The 24,693-nt window shown below is 52.4% G+C and overlaps 2 protein-coding genes across 2 annotated transcripts; one reads left to right on the top strand and one right to left on the bottom strand.

Annotated features, from left to right (window-relative positions):
- The first annotated feature begins 6,778 nt into the window (after positions 1–6,778).
- Fstl3 (follistatin like 3) lies at positions 6,779–11,091 on the top strand. The gene is made up of 5 exons (XM_090328597.1): positions 6,779–6,902; positions 7,966–8,151; positions 9,746–9,964; positions 10,605–10,832; positions 10,937–11,091. The coding sequence occupies exons 1-5, from the start codon at positions 6,800–6,802 to the stop codon at positions 10,969–10,971; spliced, it is 771 nt and encodes a 256-aa protein (XP_090184723.1). The 5' UTR covers positions 6,779–6,799; the 3' UTR covers positions 10,972–11,091.
- Positions 11,092–13,815: 2,724 nt separating this feature from the next.
- Positions 13,816–20,667, bottom strand: Prss57 (serine protease 57). Its single transcript, XM_090328984.1, has 5 exons — positions 20,631–20,667; positions 19,964–20,132; positions 19,036–19,180; positions 18,260–18,523; positions 13,816–14,622 (listed from the first exon to the last, which is right to left on the bottom strand). Exons 1-5 carry the CDS (start codon positions 20,665–20,667, stop codon positions 14,440–14,442), a joined length of 798 nt encoding a protein of 265 aa, XP_090185110.1. The 3' UTR covers positions 13,816–14,439.
- Between the last annotated feature and the right edge of the window lie 4,026 nt (positions 20,668–24,693).

Genomic DNA, 24,693 nt, shown 5'->3' with positions numbered 1-24,693 from the left:
CCAGGCAAGAAAAGAACATCCTGTTTCCAGCCAAAGCTCGGGGTTGGTGCCTGGTCTTGTAATGGTCCTGACTGACCAGCCAAGGCTGGGCCAATACCCACGCTACAGTTCCTGGGACTGGCCCGCTGGAGGGGATTCCTCAAAAGGAAATATCCCAGATCAGAAAGGGGAGGGAGGAGAGCTGTGCCAGACATAAATCTTGGAGCTGACATCATTGTGCAGTTCAGAGAAGAAGAACTCCTGCCCACACGACGTGAATATATCCACAGTCTCGTTTATCCAGCGTTGACTCAAGACCCATCCCTGCATGGTTTTTTGTTTTGTTTTGTGTGGGTATTAGGGGCTTGTGCTCAGGGCTTGAGTGCTCTCTCTTAGCTTTTTCACTCAAGACTAACATTCTATCCCTTGAGCCACAGCTCTGCTTCAGGCTTGATGGTAGTTAATTAGAGATAAGAGTCTCACAGGCTACCTGCTTGGGCTAACTTTGAACTGAGCTCATCAGATCTCAGCTACCTGAGGAGTCAGGACTGCAGGCCCGAGTCACCACGGATTCCTGGCACCTTGCAGGGTTTGTTTTTGTGTGTGTGTGTTTTTTTGCTGGTCCTGGTGCCTGAACTCAGGGCCTGGACACTGTCTCTGAGTCTCTTTTTGCTCAAGTCTAGTGCTCTATCACTTAAACCACATCACCACCTGCAGCCTTTCCTGAGTAGTTTATTGGAAACAATAAACTGACCTGGCTTCAAACTATGATCCTCAGATCGTAGCCTCCTGAGTGGCTAGGAATACAGGACTGAGTCACCAACGCCTGGCTTGTTTGTTTGTATTTTTACTTTGGTACCAGTCCTTGGGCTTGAACTCAGACCCGGACATTGTCCCTTAGCTTTTCCACTCAAAGCTGGCACTCTACCAGTTAAACCATACCTCCACTTCTGGCTCTTTGGTAGTTAACTGGAGATAAGAATCTCACAAATTTTTCCTGCCCAGGCTGGCTTTGAACCACGATCTTCAGATCTCAGCCTTCTAAGTAGCTGGTGTGACAGGTGTGAGCCACCTGTGAGTGCCTGGCTACCCTGTAGGTTTTGCTACCCCTCCTCCTCTTCCTCCTCTTCCTCCTTCTTCCTCCCCCCTCCCTCCTTCCCTCTCCAATCCTGGGTCTTTGACCCTAAAGCCTGGGCACTGTGCTTGGGTTCTCTCAAGGCTAGCACTCTACCACTTGAGCCACAGCTCCCCTTTCAGCATTTTCTGTGTTTGTGGTACCAAGGGATCGAATCCCAGGTTTTGTACATGCTAGGCAAGTACTCTATCTCTAGGCCAAACTCCTGGCCTCCACCTGTCTCTCTTAACAGCAAGCCTGCACTGGGCTAGGGTCTCTGGCTACTGTCACAAATGCTCAAAAACCAGTGGTTTCAAAACAACATATTTTCACCACGTACCAGTGGCTGGGACATGAAGATTGCTGTTTAAAGTCAGCCCTGGCAGGGGTTAATTCTCACTGACTTATCTCCAATTGCCCATCCCAAAGCCAGAAACAGCACTTAGCCTTGAGCAAAAAAGCTCAAAAGTAGTTCCTGTGCCCTGAGTTCAAGCGCCAGGACTGGCATAGACACACGCGCACGTGCACGCACACACAAATAAAAAAATAAAAAATAAATAAATGTTCTTCCCTCTCAAGCTCTCTGGGTCAGAAGGTCCCTGGGGGAAGGCCTTGGTGCTCACATCTGTAATCCTAGCTCCTTCTTGAGGCTGAGGACAGAGGATCACAGTTCGATGTCAGCCCAGGCAGAAAAGTCCAATTTATCAGTAAAAAAAAAAAAAAATTGAAAAATGGAGCTGTGGCTCAAATGGTTCAGCACCAATCTTAAACAAAAGAAGCTAAGGGGGCCGGGAGTTTGGCCTAGTGGTTAAAGTGCTTGCCTAGCATGCACAAAGACCCGGGTTCGATTCCTCGGTACCACATGCATAGCAAAAAGCCGGAAGTGGTGCTGAGGCTCAAGTGGTAGAGCTCTAGCCTTGAGAAAGTCCAAGGACAGTGCTCAGGCCCTGAGCCCAAGCCCAGGACTGGCAAAAAAAAAAAAAAAAAAAAGCTAAGGGACAGTGCCTAGGCCATGAGTTCAAATCCCAGAAGCAGCAACACCACCACCACCTCCAAAAAATAAAGAAAATCAAAGTATTAACAGAGCTGCATTTGATTTGGAAGCTCCAAAGGAGACGACTGTGCGTGGTCCCAGCCTCCAGGAGACCCGGTCTTTGGCTGCAAGTTCCCGCTCTATGGCCGTGTCCGGTGACATGCAGTGTCTAACTGTAGCTAGAGGGTCTCTGCTTTAACCTGGGTGAACCAAGAGACGCTTCCCACCTAAGTTTCCCTGACTTCATTCTGCCCCGCCTCAAGGTCTTTTATCGATTGATTCTTGGTTGGTTGTGCGGCTTGAACTCAGGGTCTGGGCGCTGTCCCTGAGCTCTTTTGCTCAAAGCTAGCACTCTACCACTTTGAGCCACAGCACCACTTCTGGTTTTCTGGTGGTTCATTGGAGATGAGAGTGTCTGAGACTTTCCTGCTCCACATGGCTTTGCACCACCATCCTCAGATCTCAGTTTTCCTGCATAACTAGGACTACAAGTGTGAGCCCCCAGCGCATGCTGTTTATTTTTGTGCTGGTCCTGGGGCTTGAATTCAGGGGCGAGGGCATGGTCTCTTAGATCTGGTAGGTTAACAAATTACCCCTTGAGCCACGGCTCCACTTCCAGCTTGTTGGTGATTCATTGGAAAGAAGAGTTTCATGGACTTTCCTGCCCTGACTGGTTTCAAATCATAATCCTCAGATTTCAGCCTCATGAATAGCTTTGATTACAGGTATGAGCCACTGGATACCTGGCTGAAAGGGCCACTTTAACCACAGAAAGGGTAGATTTACAGGGCTAAGGTTAGGATCGATGTTCTGCCAATCATCCTTGAATTGTTGCCCTTTCTCAAAGTCTCCAAGCACATAAGCTAGCTAGCTTGCTTGCTTGCTTCCTTCCTTTCTTTTGTCAATTGTGGGGCTTGAACTCTGGGCCTGGGCACTGTCCCTGAGCTCTTCAGTTCAGGGCTAGCACTGTACCGCTTTGAGCCACGGTGCCATTTTCAGTTTTCTGGTGGTTCATTGGAGATAAGAGTCATAGGATTTTTGTGCCAGGGCTGGCATTGAACCATGGTCCTCAGATCTCAGCCTCCTAAGTAGCAAGGATTACAGACGTGAGCCTTCAATACCTATTATTATTATTGCCTTTACTGAGGCTTGACTTCAGAGACTGGGCACTGTCTCAGGTTTTTCACTCAAGGCTGGCACTCTATAGCTCTACTTCTAGCTTTTTGTTATAAATTGTTATTGTGAAGGTAATGTACAAGGGGATTGCAATTACGTACGTCTAGTAAAGAGTACAATTGTGTCTAGGCAATGTAACCCCTTCCCTCGCTCTCCTCCTCACTTGAGGCTTGGTGGTAGTTAACTGGAGTTTAGAATATTTTAGATTGTTCTGCCCTGGGCTGGCTCTGAAGAGCAATCTTCAGATCTCAGACTCCTGAAGAGTTAGGATTACAGGGGCGATCTCCTGGCCTTTGGCTAAAATCTAAAATTTCAATCTCAACTCCAGGTATCCCTTATCTCTGGTCATCTTCACCTCCAGAGGCCCTGAGGAACATTCCTTTGCAGACCGTCTCCATACCAGTGAGACCATCTGATTGTGACTGAGTGTTTACCCCAGTTGAATCTAGGGGAGAGAGGAGCTGAGGAAGGACTTACTGAGCTAAGGCTGGAAATGAGTGGCAAGAAAAACTGGGATGAGAAAGCAGAGCTGGGCTCCAGGGGCTCTCACTTGTCATCCTACCTCCTCAGAAGGCTGAGATCTGACTATCACAGTTCGAAGCCAGCCCAGACAGAAAAGTCCATGAGATTCTTATCTCCAAAAAGCCAGAAGTAGACCAGTGGCTCTATTGGTAGAGAACTAGCTTTGAGTCCCCAAAGCTCAGGGATGGTGTCCGGGTCCTGAGATTAAGCCTAGGACTGGGGGAAAAAAAAAAAAAAGCAGAGTTGAGGAGGGGGTGAGCCAAGGTTCACCTGAGAGATTGTGTGTGTGTGTGTGTGTGTGTGTGTGTGTGTGTGTGTGTGTGTGTATGCCAGTTCTGGGGCTTGAACTCAGGGCCTGGGCATTGTCCCTGAGCCTCTCTGTGCTCAAGTCTAGCACTCTTCCACTTGAGCGACAGCGCCACTTCCAGCTTTTTCTGTATGTGTGGTACTGAGGAATGGAACCCAGGGCCAGGGCTTCATACATGCTAGGCAAGCACTCTACCACGAAGCCACTTTCCCAGGCCTTTCCTGAGGTTTTAAGAGGAGAGAGATTCCCCAGCAAGGACCCAGGATTGGTCCCAGAGTCCCTATTTTGTGGCCTCTGGGCGGGGTGGGGTGGGGGGAGACTGGGCTGAGCATGGAACAGGCTGGAGAAATCCCGAACCCACTCCAGGGACACAATGACTCTTTGATTTGCTCGGCTCAGGCCACAGTGATCACCAAGGACGCTGGGGTCAAGTCTTGGCCAAGGTCATCTACATGCAGGAGGACCCCCCCCCTCGGCCACTGAGTGAGAACCTGGGCCTGTCCCTGCTCCTCTCTTCACCCTGGAGAATCCCGGGTAGACTGCCAGAGGCCAAGGCCAGGGCAGTAGCGCCAATGGGACATTCCCCTTGGTGCCACCAGAAGCACAGCTTGGCCCTCAGCCACTGAAGAGTAAGGGGGGGTGGACAGGGGTCAGACTGGCCAGCTAAGGTTGGGAGAAGGGCCTGGGTGTGGCTCCTGCTGATGACAGGTTTCCCTCACACAAGAGGATAGGCTCTAGAAGAACCCCAATTTCCCTACCTGAGGAAGGGGTGGCAGGATGCACGAATTGGGTAAGGGGCTGGGTGAATGTAGGTGTCTGCAAGAGACCCAGTGATTGCTATAGCTTCCCTTTCTTGTTTTCTATTTTTCTGGGTTTTTTTTTTTGGGGGGGGGTGCGTGTCCTGGGGCCTCAACTCAGAGCCTGGGTGCTGTCCCTGAGCTATTTTTTTTTCCCAGTCCTGGGCTTGAACTCAGGGCCTGAGCACTGTCCTTAGACTTTTCTCAAGGCTAGAGCTCTACCACTTGAACCACAGCACCACTTCTGGCTTTTTTCTATGTATGTGGTACCAAGGAATCGAACCCAGGTCTTTGTGCATGCTAGGCAAGCTCTTACCACTAGGCCAAACTCCTGGCCCCACTTTTTAAATTTTTTATTTTCTAGTTTTGGGGTTTTAGTTCAGAGGCTCATGTTGTTCCTCTGCTTGGTTTGCTCACAGGCTACTACTAATTCAGCCTGTGAGTTATAACTCCAGGGCAGCTTATTTTCCTGCTTAATTAGAAATGTGAGTTTCAAGGACTTTTCTGTTTAGGTTGGCTTTGAACCATGATCCTCCCGATCTCAGCTTCCTGAGTAGCTAGGATTACAGGTGTGAGCCACCAGTGCCTAGCCCAGACTACCTTCAAGGTCTCCAAGACGGAGGCTTCAACTCCAAAATAGGAGATATGTCTGGCCACACCAAGGCTCCAGGGGATACAGTGCTTTGGGGGAGCACATGGATGGCCCTGTTGTGAATTGTGGGGAGCAACTCTGTTCAGGCAACGTAGGTGCCAGCCAGGGTTGTCAAAGGCTGTGGAGAAGCAGGGTCTGCTGACTAATGACTCTTGTCTCTGAGGATCAGTCTATCCAGGGGCCAAGGGTCCACAGCTGGCAATGTAGGCTGATTATTTTTATTTTTGTTTTTTTGCCAGTCCTGGGCTTGAGCTCAGGACCTGACCACTGTCCTTGGACTTTCTCCAGGCTAGAGCTCTACCACTTGAGCCTCAGCACCACTTCTGGCTTTTTTCTATGTATGTGGTACTGCAGAATTGAACCCGGGTCTTGGTGCGTGCTAGGCAAGCACTCTACCACTAGGCCACACTCCTGGTCCTAGGCTTATTATTTTTCATGGTGCCAGTCCTAGGGCTTGAACTCAGAGTCTGGGCACCACCCCTTACTTAGTTTTGTTTTGTTTTTCCACCAAGGCTGACACTCTATGACTTGAACCAAGTCACCATTTCCATTTGATTTTTTTTTGGGGGGGCAGTGGCTAATTGGAGACAAGAGTCGCATAGACTTTTCTGCCTTGGTTGGCTTTGAACTGGGGCGCTCAGACCTCAGCCTCTGGAGTCGCTGGGATGACAGGTGTGAGCCACCACACCTGGCTTAGTGAGTCCTTCCGAAGCCTGAGGCGGTGCAAAGGTCGCTGCTGTGGGACCAGCTCTCTCAGCATCTCTCCTGTCCCAGATCCACGTCCCAGCTTTGGGCGGGGGGCGGGGGAGGCAGGCTGGGGTAGGGGCGGTGGGGGCACGGTTAGCTCGAGGACCACCAGCCGGATGCTGAAGCGGTCACACTTGGAGAGAGAGGGGTGTCACCAAAATGACCACACATGCAACCCCCACCTCCAAAGTGGTGCGGGTGGGTTTCCCCCCCACCTGTTCAGACCCCGCAGCTGCCATCTCCCCTTCTCCCAGGTGACATCCCCCCTGCCCCATTCCGGTGGCCAGAGGGGACGGGGCCTGGCCCCGGCTGCCCACCCCCGCGCGCCCGGCGGCCTGCCCTGCGCATCGCGGCCGTCCGCGCCCCGCCCCGCCCGCCGCCGGCCCCGCCCGCCGCCGGGACCTTTATAAGGCAGCGCCCGCCCGGCCGCCCTCGCCAAGTCCCCGACGCCCGCCCCGGCCCAGCGCTCGCCATGCGTCCCGAGACGTCGAGGTTGCTGGGGACGCTGTCCTGGGGGATTCTGCTGTGCGCCGTGGGGTCCATGAGCTCCACGAGCTCGGGGGACTCGGTGCCGAGTGAGTTGGGGGGTAGCCGGAAGGGGCGGGCGGGGAGGGCCACCCACGTGGCCTGCGTGAATGCGGGGTGGGGGGTCCCCCCGGGGCTAAGCTGGTGGTGGGTGGGGGGGGCATCCGATCAGCTTGGGGCAGGGAGTGTCAGGGAGCCGGTGGGGTCCACCGGGGACCCGCAGAGCGCAGATGGTCTGCCGCTTCGCCTTCTGGGACTGTCCCCATATTCCAGATGAGGAAACTGAGGCTCGGGGTGGGGGGGGCAAGGTGAATGGCATAGGGTGGATAGCAGGGAGATTGTCTAGGTGAGTCCTGAGGCTCCCGAGAAAGGGCATCCATGGGTGGCTGGACCCAGGAGTGCTAGCCAGGGTCACAGACTAACCCCAGACAGGGTGGGCTGCTCGGAGGAAATCAGACAAGTGGCATTCTCCACCCTTAGCCTCAGTTTCCTCATTTTAAAGAAGATGGGTGCAGAGGTGCTGGCCCCAGTCCCTAAAACAGCCAAGAGAACTCTGGGATTTGGGGGTGGGGGGCATGGCAGCTCCTGACCCCCATAAACTCAAAGCTTGAAGAAACAGGACCTTTCTGCCTCCCTGCCCCCACCCAGACTCAGGGGGGAGACCAAGCCCCCTCCCCCAGAAGGTCCTGTCCCTGGGGAGAGGTGAGCTCATGCCCGGGGAATGTTCCCAAGTTGGAGTGAGTAAGAGGCGGGTCAGACAAGGGGGGGCTGCAGGCTGGGGGCTCCACGTGCCCTCGGGTGCTGTCTAGACAGAGGGCAGAGGCGGGAAGCCATTGCAGGCCTACTGACCCTGACATAGCTAGCGCCTGGCATTTGACTGGTTGGGCAAGATGCCAGTTCCCAGGAGTAAGGGTTGGAATGGTGGGATGGGACTCAGGGGAGGAGGGTTCCCCCATAGGACAGCACCTGTGTGTGGGTTTCTTGCTCTCCCTTCCTGGTGCAGGAGTAAGTGGTCCTGTGGAACTGCCTGCGGTGGCCCATACCTGGCCTCTAGGAAGGAACTCTGATTCTCTATAGCCTTTTAGTCATGGTTTGCCATCCCCTCTGTCACAGGTGGTATCTGCTGGATTATGAACAAAGACAAGCCGGGCTGCAGCCAGGTGATACAGGTGAATGTGAGCCAAGCTGAGTGCTGTGCCTCTGGGAGCATGAATTATGCCTGGTCCCCCTCTAACCACACCTTGACCCAGTTAAGCCTGATGAATTACCTGGGCAGGCTCTCCTGTCAGCCGTGCAAAGGTGAGGCTCCTTCCCCTCCCCTCTCTGTATGGCACATCAGTGTTGGCCATTGGCAGGGGATAGAGCAGATGGGGCTCAGCTCTGGACCAGCAAAACCATCACCGCTGTTAGTGGTGGGACATTCCCAAAAGGGGCGGGGTGGGGACTTCCCCACTTCCTACGCTTCAGCTTCCTGGGGCTGAGGATCAGCCAGGAGGGCTCATCACACACCACTTTCAACCATAGCACCACTTCCAGTTTTCTGGTGGTTAATTGGAGATAAGAGTCTCATGGGCTTTCCTGAACTCTGATCCTCAGATCTCAGCCTCCTGAGTAGCAAGGATTATAAACAATGAGCCACCAGCATTCGGCTCACCAGGGCCATTAATACTGGTCCTTCCACACCCTCCAACACACTAAGAAATGAATGAGTCCTGAATGATGGTTTGACTGGAGAACACCAAGTCTCCTTGTGGTCAAGGGCACTCAAAGAATTCTGGGGCTGGATTTGAAGGAAGTGGATGTTACAGCCAGGGTATTGGTGGATGATTAGGAGTTTGCTGGATAGAGAAGCTATGAAAGCAGGTATGAATGGAAGAACCATGATCTGAGGTCAGGGCAGAGGAGCAGGGAAGAGGCCAGAGCCAAGGACTATAGACCTGAAGGTCTAACTGAGTCCCACAGTCTCTGAGATTAATCCCAGATCAGCCTGTCTGGGTGGTCCTGAACTCAGTGCCACCCTGTCTGGCTTCTGGAAAGAGGCAAGCTTCAAAAATGCCTGGCCTGAGCAAGAGATGGCCTATGACCTCCCTTTCTCCCCACCTCATCTGGCCCTGGGGACAGGAACTCAGCCCTCCCCCCTTCCTCTCCCTGTTTGCCTGAAGCTGCCAGGTCGAGCGGTTCCAGATGTGACTTGGGGCAGGCTGTGTGGGAGGTCCCAGGTGTGGACCACATTGTCCTGCCCCGGAGATGGGGGGGGCGGGGAGAGCCCTGCTGGTCACTTTTTGAGGAGTGTTTGCTGACCTTTTACAAAGATCAGAATGTGCACAGCCCACCTCAGGTCACAGAACTCGGGTGCCCACAGAAGCCCAGGTGCTTGAGAACTTACACCCCAGTTCCCCATCTGTGAAATGTGTCACATTAAAGGGGAGCAACAGGAGGCCAGGGAGCGACTTCCTCCATCGGGATCTCAGGGTCCCTACCTGAAAAATGGGTTGGTGGGGTTGAGCACTGGTTCAGGCAAGATCCTCTTTCCGGAAAGGCTATTCCAACCGTGCGGACGCTCCACCTTCGCCAGCATCTACTTTGGGGTGGTCGCAGCTTCCACCCCAGACCCGTCCCTGGGGGAGTGGGGAATAGATTCCCTTCCCCTAGTGGCCTTGCCGGCTTTCCTCAAAACCTGAGGAAGTCAGGGAACAGACGGCAGACGCTCAGGAGGGGAAGAGAAGCCGAGCTCCAGATCTAGGTGGGGAGACACTGAGCGCCCCCTTTTTCAGCTCCCCTCCCCTGACTCGGGCGCAGTCCGGGGGCCCTGAGCCAAGGGGGCCTCATCCATCAACTTTGCCTCCATCCTTCAGCACCCAAGTCCCACGCGCGCGTGTGTCTGTGTCTACAGAGTCCTGCGACGACGTGCAGTGTGGCCCGTACGAGGAGTGCCGCCTGCTGAATGGCTTCCCGACCTGCGTGTGCGCCCCAAACTGCACCGGGCTCCAGGCGAACGTCTCGGTGTGCGCGTCGGACGGCAAGACTTACCGGGACGAGTGCGAGCTGCTGTACACACAGCAATGCCGCGGGCACCTGGAAGTGCAACTCATGTACCGCAGCAGCTGCCAAAGTACGGGGTGGGGCCTCGGGGGGCGTGGCCGGCGGGGGCGTGGCCGAGGGGCGGGGTCGAGCGCCCTCCGCTGAGTGTTCGCACCGAGGCGCGCTGTGAGGGGCGTGGCCAAGCCCGGGGCGGGGCCTGCGGGAAGTGAGTGAACACGCGGACGGCCGCGTGTTTTGCTTACTAGGCAAGCGGCCTGGACTAGGGAAGAGACGGGGCACTCCGTGGCCCTGCCCGTCCTCTCTTGTGGGAGAGGGGAGAAGAACCTGCCATTTAGCGTACCTAGGACAGCTCTCCGGGATGGGAGCGAGGAGTAATGTGGTTCTCGGGTGCTGCCAGAGGGGATCGGAGGTTGGAGATGGAACTATGAAGAGGTCTTGTGGGTGGAGCCGAGCGGGGCAGGACTCCGAGTAACACCAGGGACTGGATTGGTGGATAGAGCGAGGGGAGGGGCGGGGCCGGGGCGGTGGGCGGGGTCGGGGGCGGGGCTTGGCGCGCTCTGCGAGGGGCGGAGCTTGAGGTTGTGGGTGGAGCCCGCGGCGCCGCTCGGCTCGGGCTCGAGCGCGTTGGGGCTGAAGGATGCGTGTGAAGCCACCCGTGGGTCCCCGCCGTCCAGTGCCGCTGACCTGCCCCGGCATTGTCCTCCATGCAGTGTCCTGCCAGAACGTGGTGTGCGAACCTCCACAGTCGTGCTTGGTGGACATCACCGGACAAGCGTACTGCGTGACCTGTGGAAACTGGCGCTGCCCCATACCCACCACTCCCGGCCAAGAGGTTTGCGGTAAAAACAACATCACTTACATCTCCCCGTGCCACCTGCGCCGAGCCACGTGTCTCCTGGGCCGTTCTATAGGCATTCGCCACCGGGGCAGATGTATAGGTGAGACACAGGGCCCGGGGGTCCCAAAGCCACAGGCCCCACCCTGGAATGCGCAGGCACCTTCATCACCTTGTCTTCCTCTTCTTACCCCCCCCATCTCACAGAATCCACCGAGGAGACACCGTCCACCGTGTACTAAGACCAGGAGAAAACATTCTTGTGAGCCGCTGGCGGCCAGGTCTGGCGCATGAGGCCGACCTTTATCTATTTATTGCTACAGAATCAGAGTCTAATTTATGTCCCCACCCCAACCCTCCCCTGACACTCCCTGTACCTGGCCTGGGATCTCCAAGCACCGTGACAAGGACGACGACAAACAGTGGACTGTCCAAGTGCGGCCTGGGTGCTATCTCCATCCCTGAGACCTGATGGCGGGAGGATCCCACCATCCCCTGGGGGATGGCTCTTATTACCACCACCAGTAAGGGGCCTCCCTGAAGGTCCTCTGTACCAAGGGTTTATTTGTTTTCCTAACCCTGGTCTGTGCCCTCGATGAAATATCCAGGGGTCAGGTCTTTCATAAAGCCTTCCTCACCCTGAACTCCAGGTTCTTGACCTCCCCAGTGCTTTTATTTACCCTCTATGTCCATTGGAGGTCCTCAAGTGATGCCCAGTATATCCTTCCGAGCTGGGGTCCCATCTACTGACGAAGGCCTGATTTGGCCAAAGAACTGCCCAAGTGCTTTCCTAACCACTCACCATTCACCTGGGGGATTCCATGTGGGGAGGTCAGCACCAGTGCTGTCCAGTGGTGCCAAATCCCCTTCAGGTGAGGTCTCAGGTGGGATGGGTGTGGATATGAGGACCTGCTGCATGGGACATCTTGGAGACACCTTTGCTGCTGTCCTCAGGCCTGCATACCAGTTCCCACACTGCCCACCAGCCCAGCTGTGAGTGGTGATTCCCATGGCCTGGTGCTGTTCTGAGCCTGTTCTGTGAGACCATTAACCTTTCATCCAGACAGAGCTGTTGCCCCAAATCATCCTTTTATGCCTTCATGAAGACCATAGGCTCAGACCCATTAGAAGGAAATACCACCATCCCCAGCCCCAAGAGCAGAGTGAAAAATGTCCACCCACCCCCTCCAGCTCCAGGCCATACTTTTCTTGTGACTCCATAAGTGTCCTTAATTGGGTTACTATAGAGCCCGACAAAGTAGTCCCTCTACCTTGAGGTCCTGCTTAATCAAAGAAATAAAGACAAGACTGAAAAATCCACTGTAGGTATCCGGACTTCTGTTGCATCCTCTCCCAAGGCTTTGGGTTGAGCTCATGCCAGGTGTGATCAGCTGAGGCCTGGGGTGGTACGTGGGACCCTGGAAGCTTCCAGAAAGACATGGCACAAGTCCTTGGGCTTTGGTGTCCATCTCCAGAGCTGCCATTGATGGAGAGAGGCAGGTGGAGGAGAGTGGAGAGAGAGAGAGAAAATAAAAACTTTTCTGGGGCTAGCTCAGGCCAGCTCTTTGGGAATTCAGAAAAGCCTAGAACTGGGCATGGTGATTCATGTCTGTCACCCCAGCTACTTGGGACAGGAAAGAACAAAGTTCAGTGCCAGTCTGGGCAAAAAAGTTAGAATCCCCCTTTCCCATCTCAGCCAGGTATGATGGTTCAGGTCTGTCATCCCAGCTATAAGACAGATATAGATAGGAGGATTAAGATTCAAGGCTGGCCTGCCGATTATACATCAAGAGACTACTTAAGAAAACAAAAACAAAAACAAAAAAAAACTAGGGGCTGGGAGTTTGGCCTAGTGGTAAGAGTGCTTGCCTAGCATGCACGAAGACCCGGGTTCGATTCCTCAGTACCCCACATACATAGAAAAAGCCAGAAGTGGTGCTGTGGCTCAAGTGGTAGAGCGCTAGCCTTGAGAAAACCCAAGGACAGTGCTCAGGCCCTGACCTCAAGCCACAGGATTGGCAAAAAAAAAACAAAAACCTAAAACTAAAGGAAAAAGTGCTGGAGTCATGGCCCAAGGGGCAGAGTGCCTACCTAGAGAACATAAAGACCTAAGTTTAAATCCCAGTACTAGAAAAAAAAAATCAGAGTTATAATAACATCATCAGTAAGATACTGAGACTGTCATATGGGTTGACATTTGCTTGGTGCTTTGGCTTTCACAGGACAAGGCCAAGCTTTGGGGGAGGCCGTATCAGCCTAAGGTTCCTATAAGGAGCCCACTGTGATATCCCCCAGCACCCCCTGGCCCCTGCTCAGGGAATACTACGTGTCTAAGCCTCAGTTTCTCATCTCTACATCCATGTGGTCAGTCAGTGGGGGAAGGCAGCACCACAAAGGTGGGGAGATATCAGGTGTGGGAGATGTGAGGTCATGGCGGGGAAAAAAGACTCCAGATAGAGGATTTGGGGCCCAGAACTGGTCAATGGACACTCGTTAGTCTCTACATTATTCAGTTCCATGTGTCTTCTCTCCTCACCCCCAGTTGGTCATGGGGCCTGGGCACTGTCCATGAGCTCTTCTGCTCAAGGATAGCACTCTACCACTTTGTCTCACAGCACCACTTCTGGTTTTCTGGTGGTTCATTGGAGGTAAGAGTCTCATAGATTGTCCTGCCTGGTCTGACACTGAACTGTGATCCTCAGATCTCAGCCTTCTGAGTAGCCAGGATGACAGGCGTGAGCCGCTGCACCAGCAATATTGGATCTGTGTGTGTGTGTGTGTGTGTGTGTGTGTGTGTGTGTGAAGATTAAGTGTATTAATGCATTAAAAACTTGGTTTCTATTCATAGCACTGAGTATTCATTATCTTTCATCAGATGGTCATTCATTGAAGTAAAAAATATATCATCTAGATATCCAGTACTAGATCTTGACCTCAGGGCCTTCCATTTTCTCTTGGCTTTTTTTTTTGGCCAGTCCTGGGCTTGAGCTCAGGGCTTGAGCACTGTCCTTGGATTTTCTCATGGCTAGAGCTCTACCACTTGAGCCTTAGCACCACTTCCAGCTTTTTGCTATGTATGTGGGGTACCAAGGAATCGAACCCCGGTCTTCATGCATGCTAGGCAAGCACTCTACCACTAGGTCAAACTCCCTTGGCTTTTTAATCAAGGCTGGTTACTTATTTACTTTCTTTTTTTCTTTCTTTATTTATTTTTGTCAGTCGTGAAGCTTGAACCCTGGGCCTGGGCGCTGTCCTTGAGCTCTTTAGCTCAAGACTACCACCCTACCTCTTGAGCTCCAAGGCCACTTTCAGTTTTCCAGTGGTTAACTGGAAATAAGAGTCTCCAGGTCTTTAGTGCCCGGGCTAGCTTTGAACCACGATCCTCTGAATCCCAGCCTCCTTCGTAGGTGTGAGCCACCACGCCTTGGCTAAGGCTGGTTACTTTACTACATGAGCCACACCTCCACTTCTGACTTTTTGCTGGTTACTTGGAGATAAGAGAATCATGGATTTGTCTGTCCAGGTTGGCTTCAAATCCAGTGATCTTCAGATCTGAGCCTCCTAGGAGCTAGGATTACAGGTGTGAGCCATGCTAGCAACTCCATTTGGCTCTTTTCATTTGGAATGAAGTCCTTCTTCACTGGACACCAGGGCTCCGGTTTCTGGGTTCCAGATTATTCTATATCCAAACTGCCGAGCACAGCTTGCATTCATCTAGGGTTCCCTAAAGTCCTGGGTGGAGGGCTGCCCCGAACCACGTCCCGGATCCAAGCCACAAAGGCAGATATTTGTGTGTACACGTCTGGTGTCTTGGGGTTTCCGCACCATAGGCCTGAGAAGGAAACAATGCCATGGGCCCGGCTTCCACACACCAGGGGCCCCCCAGAATCTGCCTGGGGTGAAGAAAAAAAAAGATCAGATGTTAGATGGTGAAGTCTTGTTTTTCCCTAATGGAATGCTGACATATGTGTCCCAGCCCTGCAGGGCACAGCCCCAGTGCACGCGCTGCCTCTCCTGCTGCTTCTTTTCTATTGCTCAGGTGAGCCTCGAACTCTGAATCTTGCTGTCTCAGCCGCCTGTGTGCTAGAATTACAGGTTTGCACTGTCACACTTCTAGTGCTCTAGTGTTCTGTGTGTGTGTGTGTGTCTGTGCATACTCTGCTCCTATGTACTGTCTTTGAGCTCTTGTGCTCAAGGCTAGCACTCTACCACTTGAGCCACAACTACATTTCTGGCTTTTTGTGTGTGTGTGGCTAATTGTAGATAAGAATCTCATGGGCTGTAATCCTAGTTACTTCAGAAGGCTGAGATCTGAGGGCTGTGGTTCAGAGCCAGTCAGGGCAGGAAAGTCCATGAGACTCTTATCTCTAATTAACTACCAGAAAACTGGAAGTGGAATTGTAGCTCAAGTGGTAAAGTGCTAGCTTGGAGCTGAAGTACTCAGGGACAGTGTCCAGGCTCAGAGTTCAATCCCCATGACTAACTAAATACATAAAAATCATTTCATGGGGGGCCGGGAGTTTGGCCTAGTGGTTAAAGTGCTTGCCTACCACGCATGAAGACCGGGGTTCGATTCCTTGGTACCACATACATAGAAAAAAGCCGGAAGTGGTACTGAGGCTCAAGTGGTAGAGCTCTAGCCTTGAGAAAGTCCAAGGACAGTGCTCAGGCCCTGAGCTCAAGCCTAGGACTAGCAAAAAAAAAAAAATCATCTCATGGACTTTTGTGTCCAGGCTGGCTTGGATTATCATCCTCAAATCTCAGCCTCCTGAATAGCCAGGAGCTACCTGAATGTGGCTTTTTCTTTACTTTTCCTTTATTCTCTTGCTTGCTTGCTTTCTTCCTTTCTTCCTTTTTCTTGTGCTAGTGCTCCATCTTGAAATCAGGGCCTGGGTGCCATCCTTTAGCTTTTCTGCTCAAGGCTAGGATTCTACCACTTGAGCCACAGTATCCCTTCCAGCTATTTGAAAACGAATTAGAGATAAGAGTCACAGACTTTGCCTGGGCTGGTTTTGAACTTCAATCCTCAGATCTCAGCCTCCCGAGTAGCTAGGATTACAGGTGTGAGTGTTAAGCTCTGTCCCTGCAATGCTCTTAAAGCATTTGCCTCAAATTGAGGGATCTAGCCTCCACATTCCATTCTGTCTCCATCTCCCCTCTAACCATGCCACTGAAGCCTCCTGGCTCATACTGGCCATTATGTTTACCCTCATCTGGCTACTGCCTGTTTAAATATGCAAGGATGTCATCTTTTGGGCAGAACCTGAGCCACTCAGCTGTGCCCAGTGGCTTTTTGAAGAGGTCCATGCCTCTAGGTCTGGGCTCACTCAGGTCTCAGCTCCTCAGTGTCTTCTTCAGTGAGCCCTCCCTCATCCACTGATATGCACCCTGAAGTCCCTGCTTCCTGATTCCACAACTACTTCCTGTCTGGAAGCAGCTTGGGTGTGTGTGCACAAATACGTGTGCTCATACTGGATGTGAACTTAAGGCCTTGTGCTCATGCTTGCCTCTTTTTGTTTAGGGCTCATGAGCTACAGCTGTACTTCCAGCTTTTTGCTGTTTATTGGAGATAAAAATCTCTCAAAGGGGCCGAGAGTTTGGCCTAGTGGTAGAGTGCTTGTCTAGCATGCACGAAGACCTGGGTTTGATTCCTCAGCACCATGAACATTGAAAAGCTGGAAGTGGTGCTGTGGTTCAAGTGGTAGAAAGCTAGCCTTGAGGAAAAAGTCCAAGGACAGTGCAAAGGCCCTGAGTTCAAGCCCCAGGCCTGGCAAAAAAAAAAAAAGTCCCTCAGAGCTGGGAGCACACTTGTAATCCTAAATACTCAGGAAGCTGAGATCTGAGGATTGAGGTTCAAAGCCAGTCCAGACAAGAAGGTCTGTGAGACTCTTATGGCCAATTAACCACCAGGAAACCAGAAGTGGAGCTGTGGCTCAAAGTGGTAGGGCACTAGCCTTGAGCACAAAAGCTCAAGGACAGTGTTCAGACCCTGAGTTCAAACCCCAGGACTGACCAAAAAACAAAGCCAAAACCTCACAGATTTGTCTGCCAGTCCTAGCAGACAATCATCATGCTCACCTCTCAGTCTCTTGAATAGTCAGATTATAGGTGTGAGCCACCAACACTAGGCTGAAATTAACGTTTCAGAGTAGGAATAATGGGCCGGGAGTTTGGCCTAGTGGTTAAAGTGCTTGCCTAGCATGCACGAAGACTGGGGTTTGATTCCTTGGTACCACATACATAGAAAAGAGCTGGAAGTGGTGCTGAGGCTCAAGTGGTAGAGCTCTAGCCTTGAGAAAGTCCAAGGATAGTGCTCAGACCCTGTGCTCAAGCCCAAGACTGGCAAAAAAGAAGAAGAGGAGGAGGAAGAAGAGGAGGAGGAAGAACAATGGCTCATGCCTATAATCCCAGTTACAGGGGAGGCTGAGATCTGAGGATCAGGATTCAAAATCAGCTTGGACAGAATAGTCCACGAGAGGAAGAGGCACTGTGGCTCAAGTGGCAGAGTGCTAACCTTAAGCTGAAGAGCTCAGGGACAGCACCCAGGCCCAGAGTTCAAGCCCCATGAGAAAAAAAAAAAAAGTGCATGAGATTCTTGTCTTCAATTAACCAGAAAAATAAAATAAAAAACCCAAAATAGAGCTGTGCCTCAAATAGTAAAGCATCAGCCTTGAAGGGGGGGAAAAGAAAAACCTAGGGGACAGTTTCCAAGCCCTGAGTTCAAGTCCTAGAATCAGGAAAAAAAAAAAAAAAAAAAAAGCAGAAGGTGCTTCATCCAATTCTGTGTCTGCCCCCTGCTGGTCACTGTTCTTACAACTAGACAAAGCAGGGCTGGGAATGTGGCTTAGTGGTGGAGTCTCACCTTGTCTGCATGAAGCCCTCCATTCCTCAGTACCAAATACACAGAAAAGGCTAGAAGTGGCACTGTGCTTCATGTGGTAGAGGGCTAGCCTTGAGCAAAAGAAGCTCAGGGATGGTGCCCAAATCCTGAGTTCAAACCTCAGTCCCTGTGTCCCCCCAGTAATAATAATTTTCTGTTCATTTAAGAATACGAAGCCAAAGGCTGGGAGTGTAGCCTAGTGGTAGAGTGCTTGCCTAGCATGCATGAAGACCTGGGTTCAATTCCTCAGTACCACATACAAAGAAAAAGCTGGAAGTGGTGCTGAGGCTCAAGTGGTAGAGCTCTAGCCTTGAGAAAGTCCAAGGACAGTGCTCAGGCCCTGAGTTCAAGCCCAGGACTGGCAAAAAAATAAAAACCATATATATATATATATATATTTCAAGCCCTAGGACCAACAAAAAAACATCAAATCAAACAAAGAGGGGTACTTTGTGCAGTGTATAACCTGAGTAGCTGAGCGTGACAGACCCTGTGTAATCTTTATTGACTCTCTGCTCTTTCTGGGCCTCAGTTTTCCCATCTGATCAGCTATTAGTGGACTCTGAGGGCAGTTTTTCCACTCAGTAAACAGAGAGATGGGGGGGTGAGGGAGAGTAGGGGGAGGGGTACCGGGTGGGGGGGCATCTCACCGAGCAGAAGCCACGCCTTCGCCTGTCCCCGCTGCGAGTACAGAGCATGGCTGGGCTCAGCTGGCCTCGCCATGAGCTGTTGCAGACATCCAGGCCTAGTACCAGGACATTAGCTTCCATCAGTCCAGGTGCAGGGTCCTCAAAGTCCGACACAAAGCCCCAGCCAGCCACACGACACTGTGTCCCCGCTGCAGGTGGCCGAGCTCCTCTCCGAGGCAGCTTCAGCAGCCCCACAGCCTGGCCCAGCACAGCAGAGCTGTTCAGCTGCAGAGAGAGGCCAGATTCAGGGGAGCACCCATGCGCCCCATCCTTCATTTACCACCCCTGCCTCAGGGCCAGCCTTCCCATGGACCTTGGTGCCTGGTCAAGGCCAGCTTTGGTAAGCTGCCTCTCCCCTCCTGGAAGGCCCTGCTAGGTAGGTCCCACAGCTACTCAGTTAAGGACCAGCTCACCCAGACTCCTGATTCAGCCCTAGCTTCCTCAGAAGCCACTGGCAATTAGCTCTTCCAGACATTATCAAACCAGAGCTCAACAACCAGGAGCTATGACTCACGCCTGTCATCCCAGCTACTCAGGAGGCTGAGAGCTGAGGCTTTTGGTTCAAAGCCCAGGCAGGAAAGTCCAGGAGACTCATCTCCAATGCATCACCACCAGAAAGCCAGAAGTGGCACTGTGACTCAAAATGGTGGAGCTCTAGCCTTGAACTGAACAGCTCAGGGACAGTGCCCAGAAATCACATTTTCCTAGCCCTGCTGGCCCACCCTGGGGCAGCTTACCCGCAGCAGGCAGATATCATTGGCGTGGGTCTCAGGATGATAGTTAGGGTGGTTGACAACAGCTGTGATGTTGAACACTTGCTGTGTGGGCTCCGAGGGGTGCAGAACATGGGCCCCGAGCACCACCTGGCCCTTCCGAGGGTCCCTGTGGAGACGATGGTGTGAGGGTCTCAGTCCTTGGGGACAGGGTAGCACTCAGAATCTCTTCAGCACTACCATGAGCCCAACAAAGTCCATTCTCTAATTTTCCTTCCCACCTCAATTGCAATATTAACATGCACACCGTACTCATGGGGTTATTCATTTGAATGATTATAAGAACATGCATAGAAAAAAAATTGGAAGCCAGGTGTGCTGGCTTACACACTGTAATCCTAGCTACTCAAGAGGCTGAGATCTGAAGATCAAGGGTCAAAGCCAGCCAGGGCACAAAAGGACCTGAGACTCTTATCTCCAAATAAACTCTAGAAAAACGGGAAGTGAGGCTTGGTTCAAGGGTAGGGTGGTAGCCTTGAGCTGAAGAGCTCAGGGACAGCACCCAGGCCTAGTTCAAGCCCCATGACCAGCATCCTCCCCCCCCCCCCAAAAAAAAGAAAAGAAACAAATTTGGAGCCAGGCACTGGTGACTCACACCTATCATCCTAGCTACTCAGGAGTCTGAGCTCTGTCCTTGGGCTTTCTCAAGACTAAAACCCTACCACTTGACCCACAGCACCACTTCCGGCTTTTTTCTATATATGTGGTATTGAGGAATCGAACCTGGGTCTTCATGCATGCTAGGCAAGCACTCTACCGCTGGGCCAAACTCCTGGCCTCCAATATACTATTTTAATAGTGAAAATACATTTGAAATTAAGTGAGATCAGGTGGGGTTCCACTGTCCCTGCCAACTGGAGTTCCGTCTACGGATCACCCATGGCTACCTCACCTGTGGTGGAAGCAGTGAGCCGCGGAGACCACCCAGCGGGCCTGGATCAGGAAACCTCCACACTGGTGCTGCCCCTCAAAGCTCACGGATGCCATGTAGGGCCGGGAGTGGGGTGTCACTTCACGGCCCCCGATGATCCGAGCTCCCAACGAGCCTGTGGGGTAGACAGCTAGCAATGAGAGGGAGGTGGGCGGGAGACGGAGCCCCTAGGACAGCTCTGTCACCAGACAGACCCTGTGCTTCCATGGGGGAGGGGCGGAGGGAAGAGACAGAGGGGCTAGGAGGGAGATCATAAAGCAAAGATAAGGTGGAGGACGCCAGATGACACCTCACCAGCACTGCGAGGGATCCCCAAAGCTTGGGCCTGAGTGGCGGAGACCCTGCAACTCCCTTCAGGTAGACATGAGACCTGGCTGAGTCCCAGGACCAGGTAGGGGGATGAGACGTGGACTCTAGGATCCACGCCATGGCTCACATTTGTAATCTGTTATTCAGAGGCTGAGAGCTGAGAGTAGAGGTTCAAAGGCAGCTCAAGCAGGAAAGTCTGTGAGGTTCTTACGCCCAAGCAAGCACTGAGGGAAGGGAGCAGGACTGAATGGTAGAAGGAGGAATCCAGGTGAGGGCCTGGACCAGGCTGTGGGCACCCACAGGGGTGTGGGGCACTCACCGGGGGGCCTCGTGGGCAGCGTCAGGACTGTGATCATGGTCAGCAGTATGTGACTGGGCATCATGGCTGGCCCAGGCTGGCGTCCTCTTTGTCTGCACTGCACATTGGTGGCCCAAACCCTCACCAACAGCCCAAGAAGCAGGAACTGGCCCGTTGCCTGTGGTCAGGAAGCTGGGCAGGGAACCCCCTCCCCACCCCCGCCACCAGAGCAGGCGTTTCTGGGAAATGGGTGACTCGGGTACCAGATCACTCCCCAGGGGAGTCACGATGGCATGGAACATGATGACGGCAGCAGAGGCATTCCATGGATCATCATGTACCCCTTTCAGGGGCACACCTCACTCCCCCAGGCCTCAGTTTACCTGGTATCCACCTGGGGTGAGAAAGGCTGATCTTCTGGAAAATTCATTATGGCTGTCGTGTGTGTGTGTGTGTGTGTGTGTGTGTGTGTGTGTGTGAGAGAGAGAGAGAGAGAGAGAGAGAGAGAGAGAGAGAGAGAGAGAGAGGGAGAGAGGGAGAGAGTTGGTCGTGGGGCTTGAAATCAAGGTCTGGGCACTGTCTGTGAACTTTCTCCAGGCTAGAGCTTCTACTCCTTGAGCCACCAGTTTCTGGCTTTTTCTGTGTATGTGTTATCTGGGAATCGAACCCAGGGCTTGGTGCATGCTAGACAGGCACTTTACCACTAGGTCATCCTCCCAGTCAGAGAGAGAGAGAGAGAGAGAGAGAGAGAGAGAGAGAGAGAGAGAGAGAGAGAGAGAGAGAGAGAGAGAGAGAGAGAGAGAGAGAGAGAGAGAGAGAGAGAGAAAGAGGCTGAGGAACAGAGAGATAGAGAGGAGCAGGGCAGAGAGCCAGAGAGGCCAAATGGTGTGAGAGCTGGGGACCTTTCCCAGCTTCCAGACCATCTTCTGTCCACTAGCCTTTGTCTTTGCCCTGTCTGCCTGGACCACGGTCAGTCACCCACAGAGGTCAGGAGTGTCCCAGGATGACACATGTCAAGGACCTGCTGAAGACTTGCTTTTCCCCCAGTGGCCCACCCAGAAGCCTCTGGGGTTCCAGCCAGGGGAGATGCAGGAACAAGACTGGGAGTCTGGAGCATACGGGACCTGAAGCCCATCCCACAGGCAGCCAGGACCCCTCCACCCCTCACTTAGCCACCTTACAGTACCCAAGCCACCTTACAGTACCCAGCTTTGGGGCCCAATGACAGCTCGACAGTAACTTGGTCCCTGAGGCTATCTAGCCGGGCTGTGTCTGTTGGCACTTTTTGCACAACCACATGGAAAACTCACGGTTGGTTGAGTAAGCACCCTTGGTTGCCCAGGTCTGGGTCTTGTGTCCACCTTCTCCATCCACAGGGATATAGACATGGAGACATAAGGGGCTTGACCTCACAGACGCTTAAATCATCACTGCTTCCATCCCTGGGGCTCTGATGGAGAAATGGAGCTAGAGAGGTGAAGTGGCTCGACCAAGGTCACACAGGTCACACAGTAAACTAGTGTTAGGCCTGGCTGCAGCCTCCAGGAGGTTCTCATGGCCTCTGAAGGCTTATGTTACCCACAGCCTCTACTTCCTTCCCCTTTGGTGACTAGTTGTGAAATAAATAACTGTCTGGCTCTCTAACCCAAGACAACCAAACCCTCAACAGCCCAGAGGAATGGACTGGGTGTTTCTACTTCCCAAACCGAGGCCCAGACAGGGGAGTTGGTATAGCTGGGCTGCTGAGTAAGGTCTTAGGACTTCAGAGTTCCTGGATTATGATCCTGGAGGGAACTAGATGAGAACTGAAATTGAGCTCCCAGTCCTAGAATAACCATCCATGAGGTCTGTCTGCTTTTAATATTGATTTGCTGGAACACTTTTTTTTCTCTCTCTCTCCTTCCTTCCTTCCTTCCTTCCCTCCTTCCTTCCCTTTGCCAGTCCTAGAGCTTAAACTCAGGGCCTGAGCACTGTCTTTGGGCTTTTTCAAGGCTAGTGCTCTACCATGTGAGCCACAGCACCACTTCCAGCTTTTTCTATGTATGCAGTACTGAGGAATCGAACCCAGGTCTTCATGCACGTTAGGCAAGCACGCCCACCACATGGCCAAACTCCCAGTCCCTGTACAGTTATGTATTTATTTATTTGTTTTTTTCTGACCTACTCTAAGAAAACACAGCTGCTCTTGGGAGTGAGGTTTTTTTGTTTGGTGGTGTTTTTTTGTTTTTGTTGATTATGGGGCTTGAACTCTGGGCCTGGGTGCTGTCCCTGAGCTCTTCAGCTCAAAGGCTAGCACTCTACCACTTGAGCCACAGCTCCTCTTCTGGTTTTTCTGGAGGTTAATTGGAGACAAATAGTCTCACAGCCTTTTTCTGCCCAGCCTGGATTTGAACCATGATGGCCAGATCTCAGCCTCCTGAGTATCTAAGGTTATAGGCCTGAGCCATCTGTGTCCCTTCCCTCCTTCACAGCCCTAGCCCATCCTCCTTGTTTCCACTATAGCTGCTAGCCATAGACTTTACATTTAAGGGACCTTGGACAGTGGCTCAAGGCTAGAGCTCTGCCACTTGAGTCACAGCACCACTTCCAGCTTTTTCTGGTATATGGTACCAAGGAATCAAACCCAGGGCTTCATGCATGCAAGGCAAGCACTCAACCACTAAGCCACACTCTCAGCCCATCATAAGACTCTTAACTCCAGTAAACTGTCAAAGAGCTGGAAGTGGGGGTGTAGTTCAAGTGGTGGAATATGAGTCTTGAACCAAAAAAAAAAAAGAAAAAGAAAAAAGCTCAGGAATAGCACCTAGGCACTGAGTTAGAGCCACACGACTGGCACCAAAACAAAAAAAAAAAAAAAAGTAAGAGAAAGGGAGCCGGCCCTCTTCTTCTGGGAGAAGTTTCTTCTGAGTCTGCTCCCTCTTTCTGGCTCCATCTGGGGGCTTGTGACATTCAAAGTTGTCACATTCATGGAAATTGTGGTGGCCTAGGGGTGGGAGCATGTGGGCATAGGAAAGGGTGGGCTGGGGCTCCGGCAGCCTGGACTCTTTCTGGGAAATGACCAAATCATGTGACTCACCCGTCACTGAGGCACCACGAGACAACAGCACACAAGCTTAATCCTGCCAAAGCAATGGTGGCTTCGGTCTGTTACCCCAGATATGCCGGAGACTGAGATTGGAAGGTTTAGGTTCCAGGCCAAACCAGGCAGTAGTTAGGCACAGGTGTGAGCTACCAGTAAGACACAGAAACTTGACCCCTATCTTTTACTCTGTATAAAACCCAAAAAGCTCAAGGTAAGCCAGGCGCTAGTGGCTCACACCTGTAATCCTAGCTATTCCGGAGGCTGAGATCTGAGGACCACAGCTCCAAGCCAGCCTGGGCACAAAAGTCACCCTGAGACTCTTATCTCCAATTAACCACTTAAAAAGCAGAAATGGAGCTGTAGCTCAACTGGTACAACTCTAGTCTTTAACACAAAGAAGCTCAGGGACAATGCCAGGGCCCTGAGTCTAAGCCTTAGGATCAGGATCAGCATACACACACACACACACACACACACACACACACACACGGAGATGCAAAGGCCTATGGGGAGAAAGAAGGCATCAGTGGTGCTATCTAATCTGGGATATATGCTTCCAGATCCTTTCTTTTCTTTTTTTGGGGGGAGGGGGGGTTTGAACTTGGCCTGGGCCTTGTCCCTGAGCTCTTCAGCTCAAGACTACTGCCCTACCCTGGAGCCAAGCCCCACTTCCCATTTTCTAGAGGTTCATTGGAGATAAGAGTCTCAGGTCCTTTTGTGCCCAGGCTGGCTTTGAACCTTGATCCTCAGATCTCAGCCTCCCAAACAGCTAGGGTCACAGGTGTGAGCCACTGGCTGGCCCTTTCAGATCTTTCTGCAAAACGGCTTTAACTAGACAACTGAGGTGTGGGGAAACTGTCCCTCCCCACCCCACCCCAGACCTATGTGAGTAAGAGTATCTGGGACTGGGGTGGGGGGGAATGTGGTAAGATCCCTGGAGGTGCCGGGAGTTTGGCCGAGTGGTAGAGTGCTTGCCTAGCACACACCAAGACCCGGGTTCAA

This window comes from Megascapheus bottae, chromosome 1 (genome assembly GCF_031878675.1).
Source record: "Megascapheus bottae isolate mThoBot1 chromosome 1, mThoBot2.hap1, whole genome shotgun sequence".
NCBI classification, from domain to species: domain Eukaryota; kingdom Metazoa; phylum Chordata; class Mammalia; order Rodentia; family Geomyidae; genus Megascapheus; species Megascapheus bottae.
The sequence above is the reverse complement of the archived record's forward strand: the minus strand, read 5'-3'. Positions and strand labels throughout refer to the sequence as shown.

What these genes read in the sequence shown, in the direction of transcription:
- Fstl3 (XM_090328597.1), top strand. Translation starts at nt 6,800, where the DNA reads ATGCGTCCCGAGACGTCGAGGTTGCTGGGGACGCTGTCCTGGGGGATT. An exon ending in GTACCGCAGCAGCTGCCAAA is followed by an intron (nt 9,965 to 10,604) that starts GTACGGGGTGGG and finishes TCCTCCATGCAG; the next exon opens with TGTCCTGCCAGAACGTGGTG. An exon ending in CCACCGGGGCAGATGTATAG is followed by an intron (nt 10,833 to 10,936) that starts GTGAGACACAGG and finishes CCCATCTCACAG; the next exon opens with AATCCACCGAGGAGACACCG.
- Prss57 (XM_090328984.1), bottom strand. Translation starts at nt 20,667, where the DNA reads ATGATCACAGTCCTGACGCTGCCCACGAGGCCCCCCG. An exon ending in GCTGCCCACGAGGCCCCCCG is followed by an intron (nt 20,133 to 20,630) that starts GTGAGTGCCCCA and finishes TCTCATTGCTAG; the next exon opens with CTGTCTACCCCACAGGCTCG. An exon ending in ATGATATCTGCCTGCTGCGG is followed by an intron (nt 18,524 to 19,035) that starts GTAAGCTGCCCC and finishes CTCTCTCTGCAG; the next exon opens with CTGAACAGCTCTGCTGTGCT.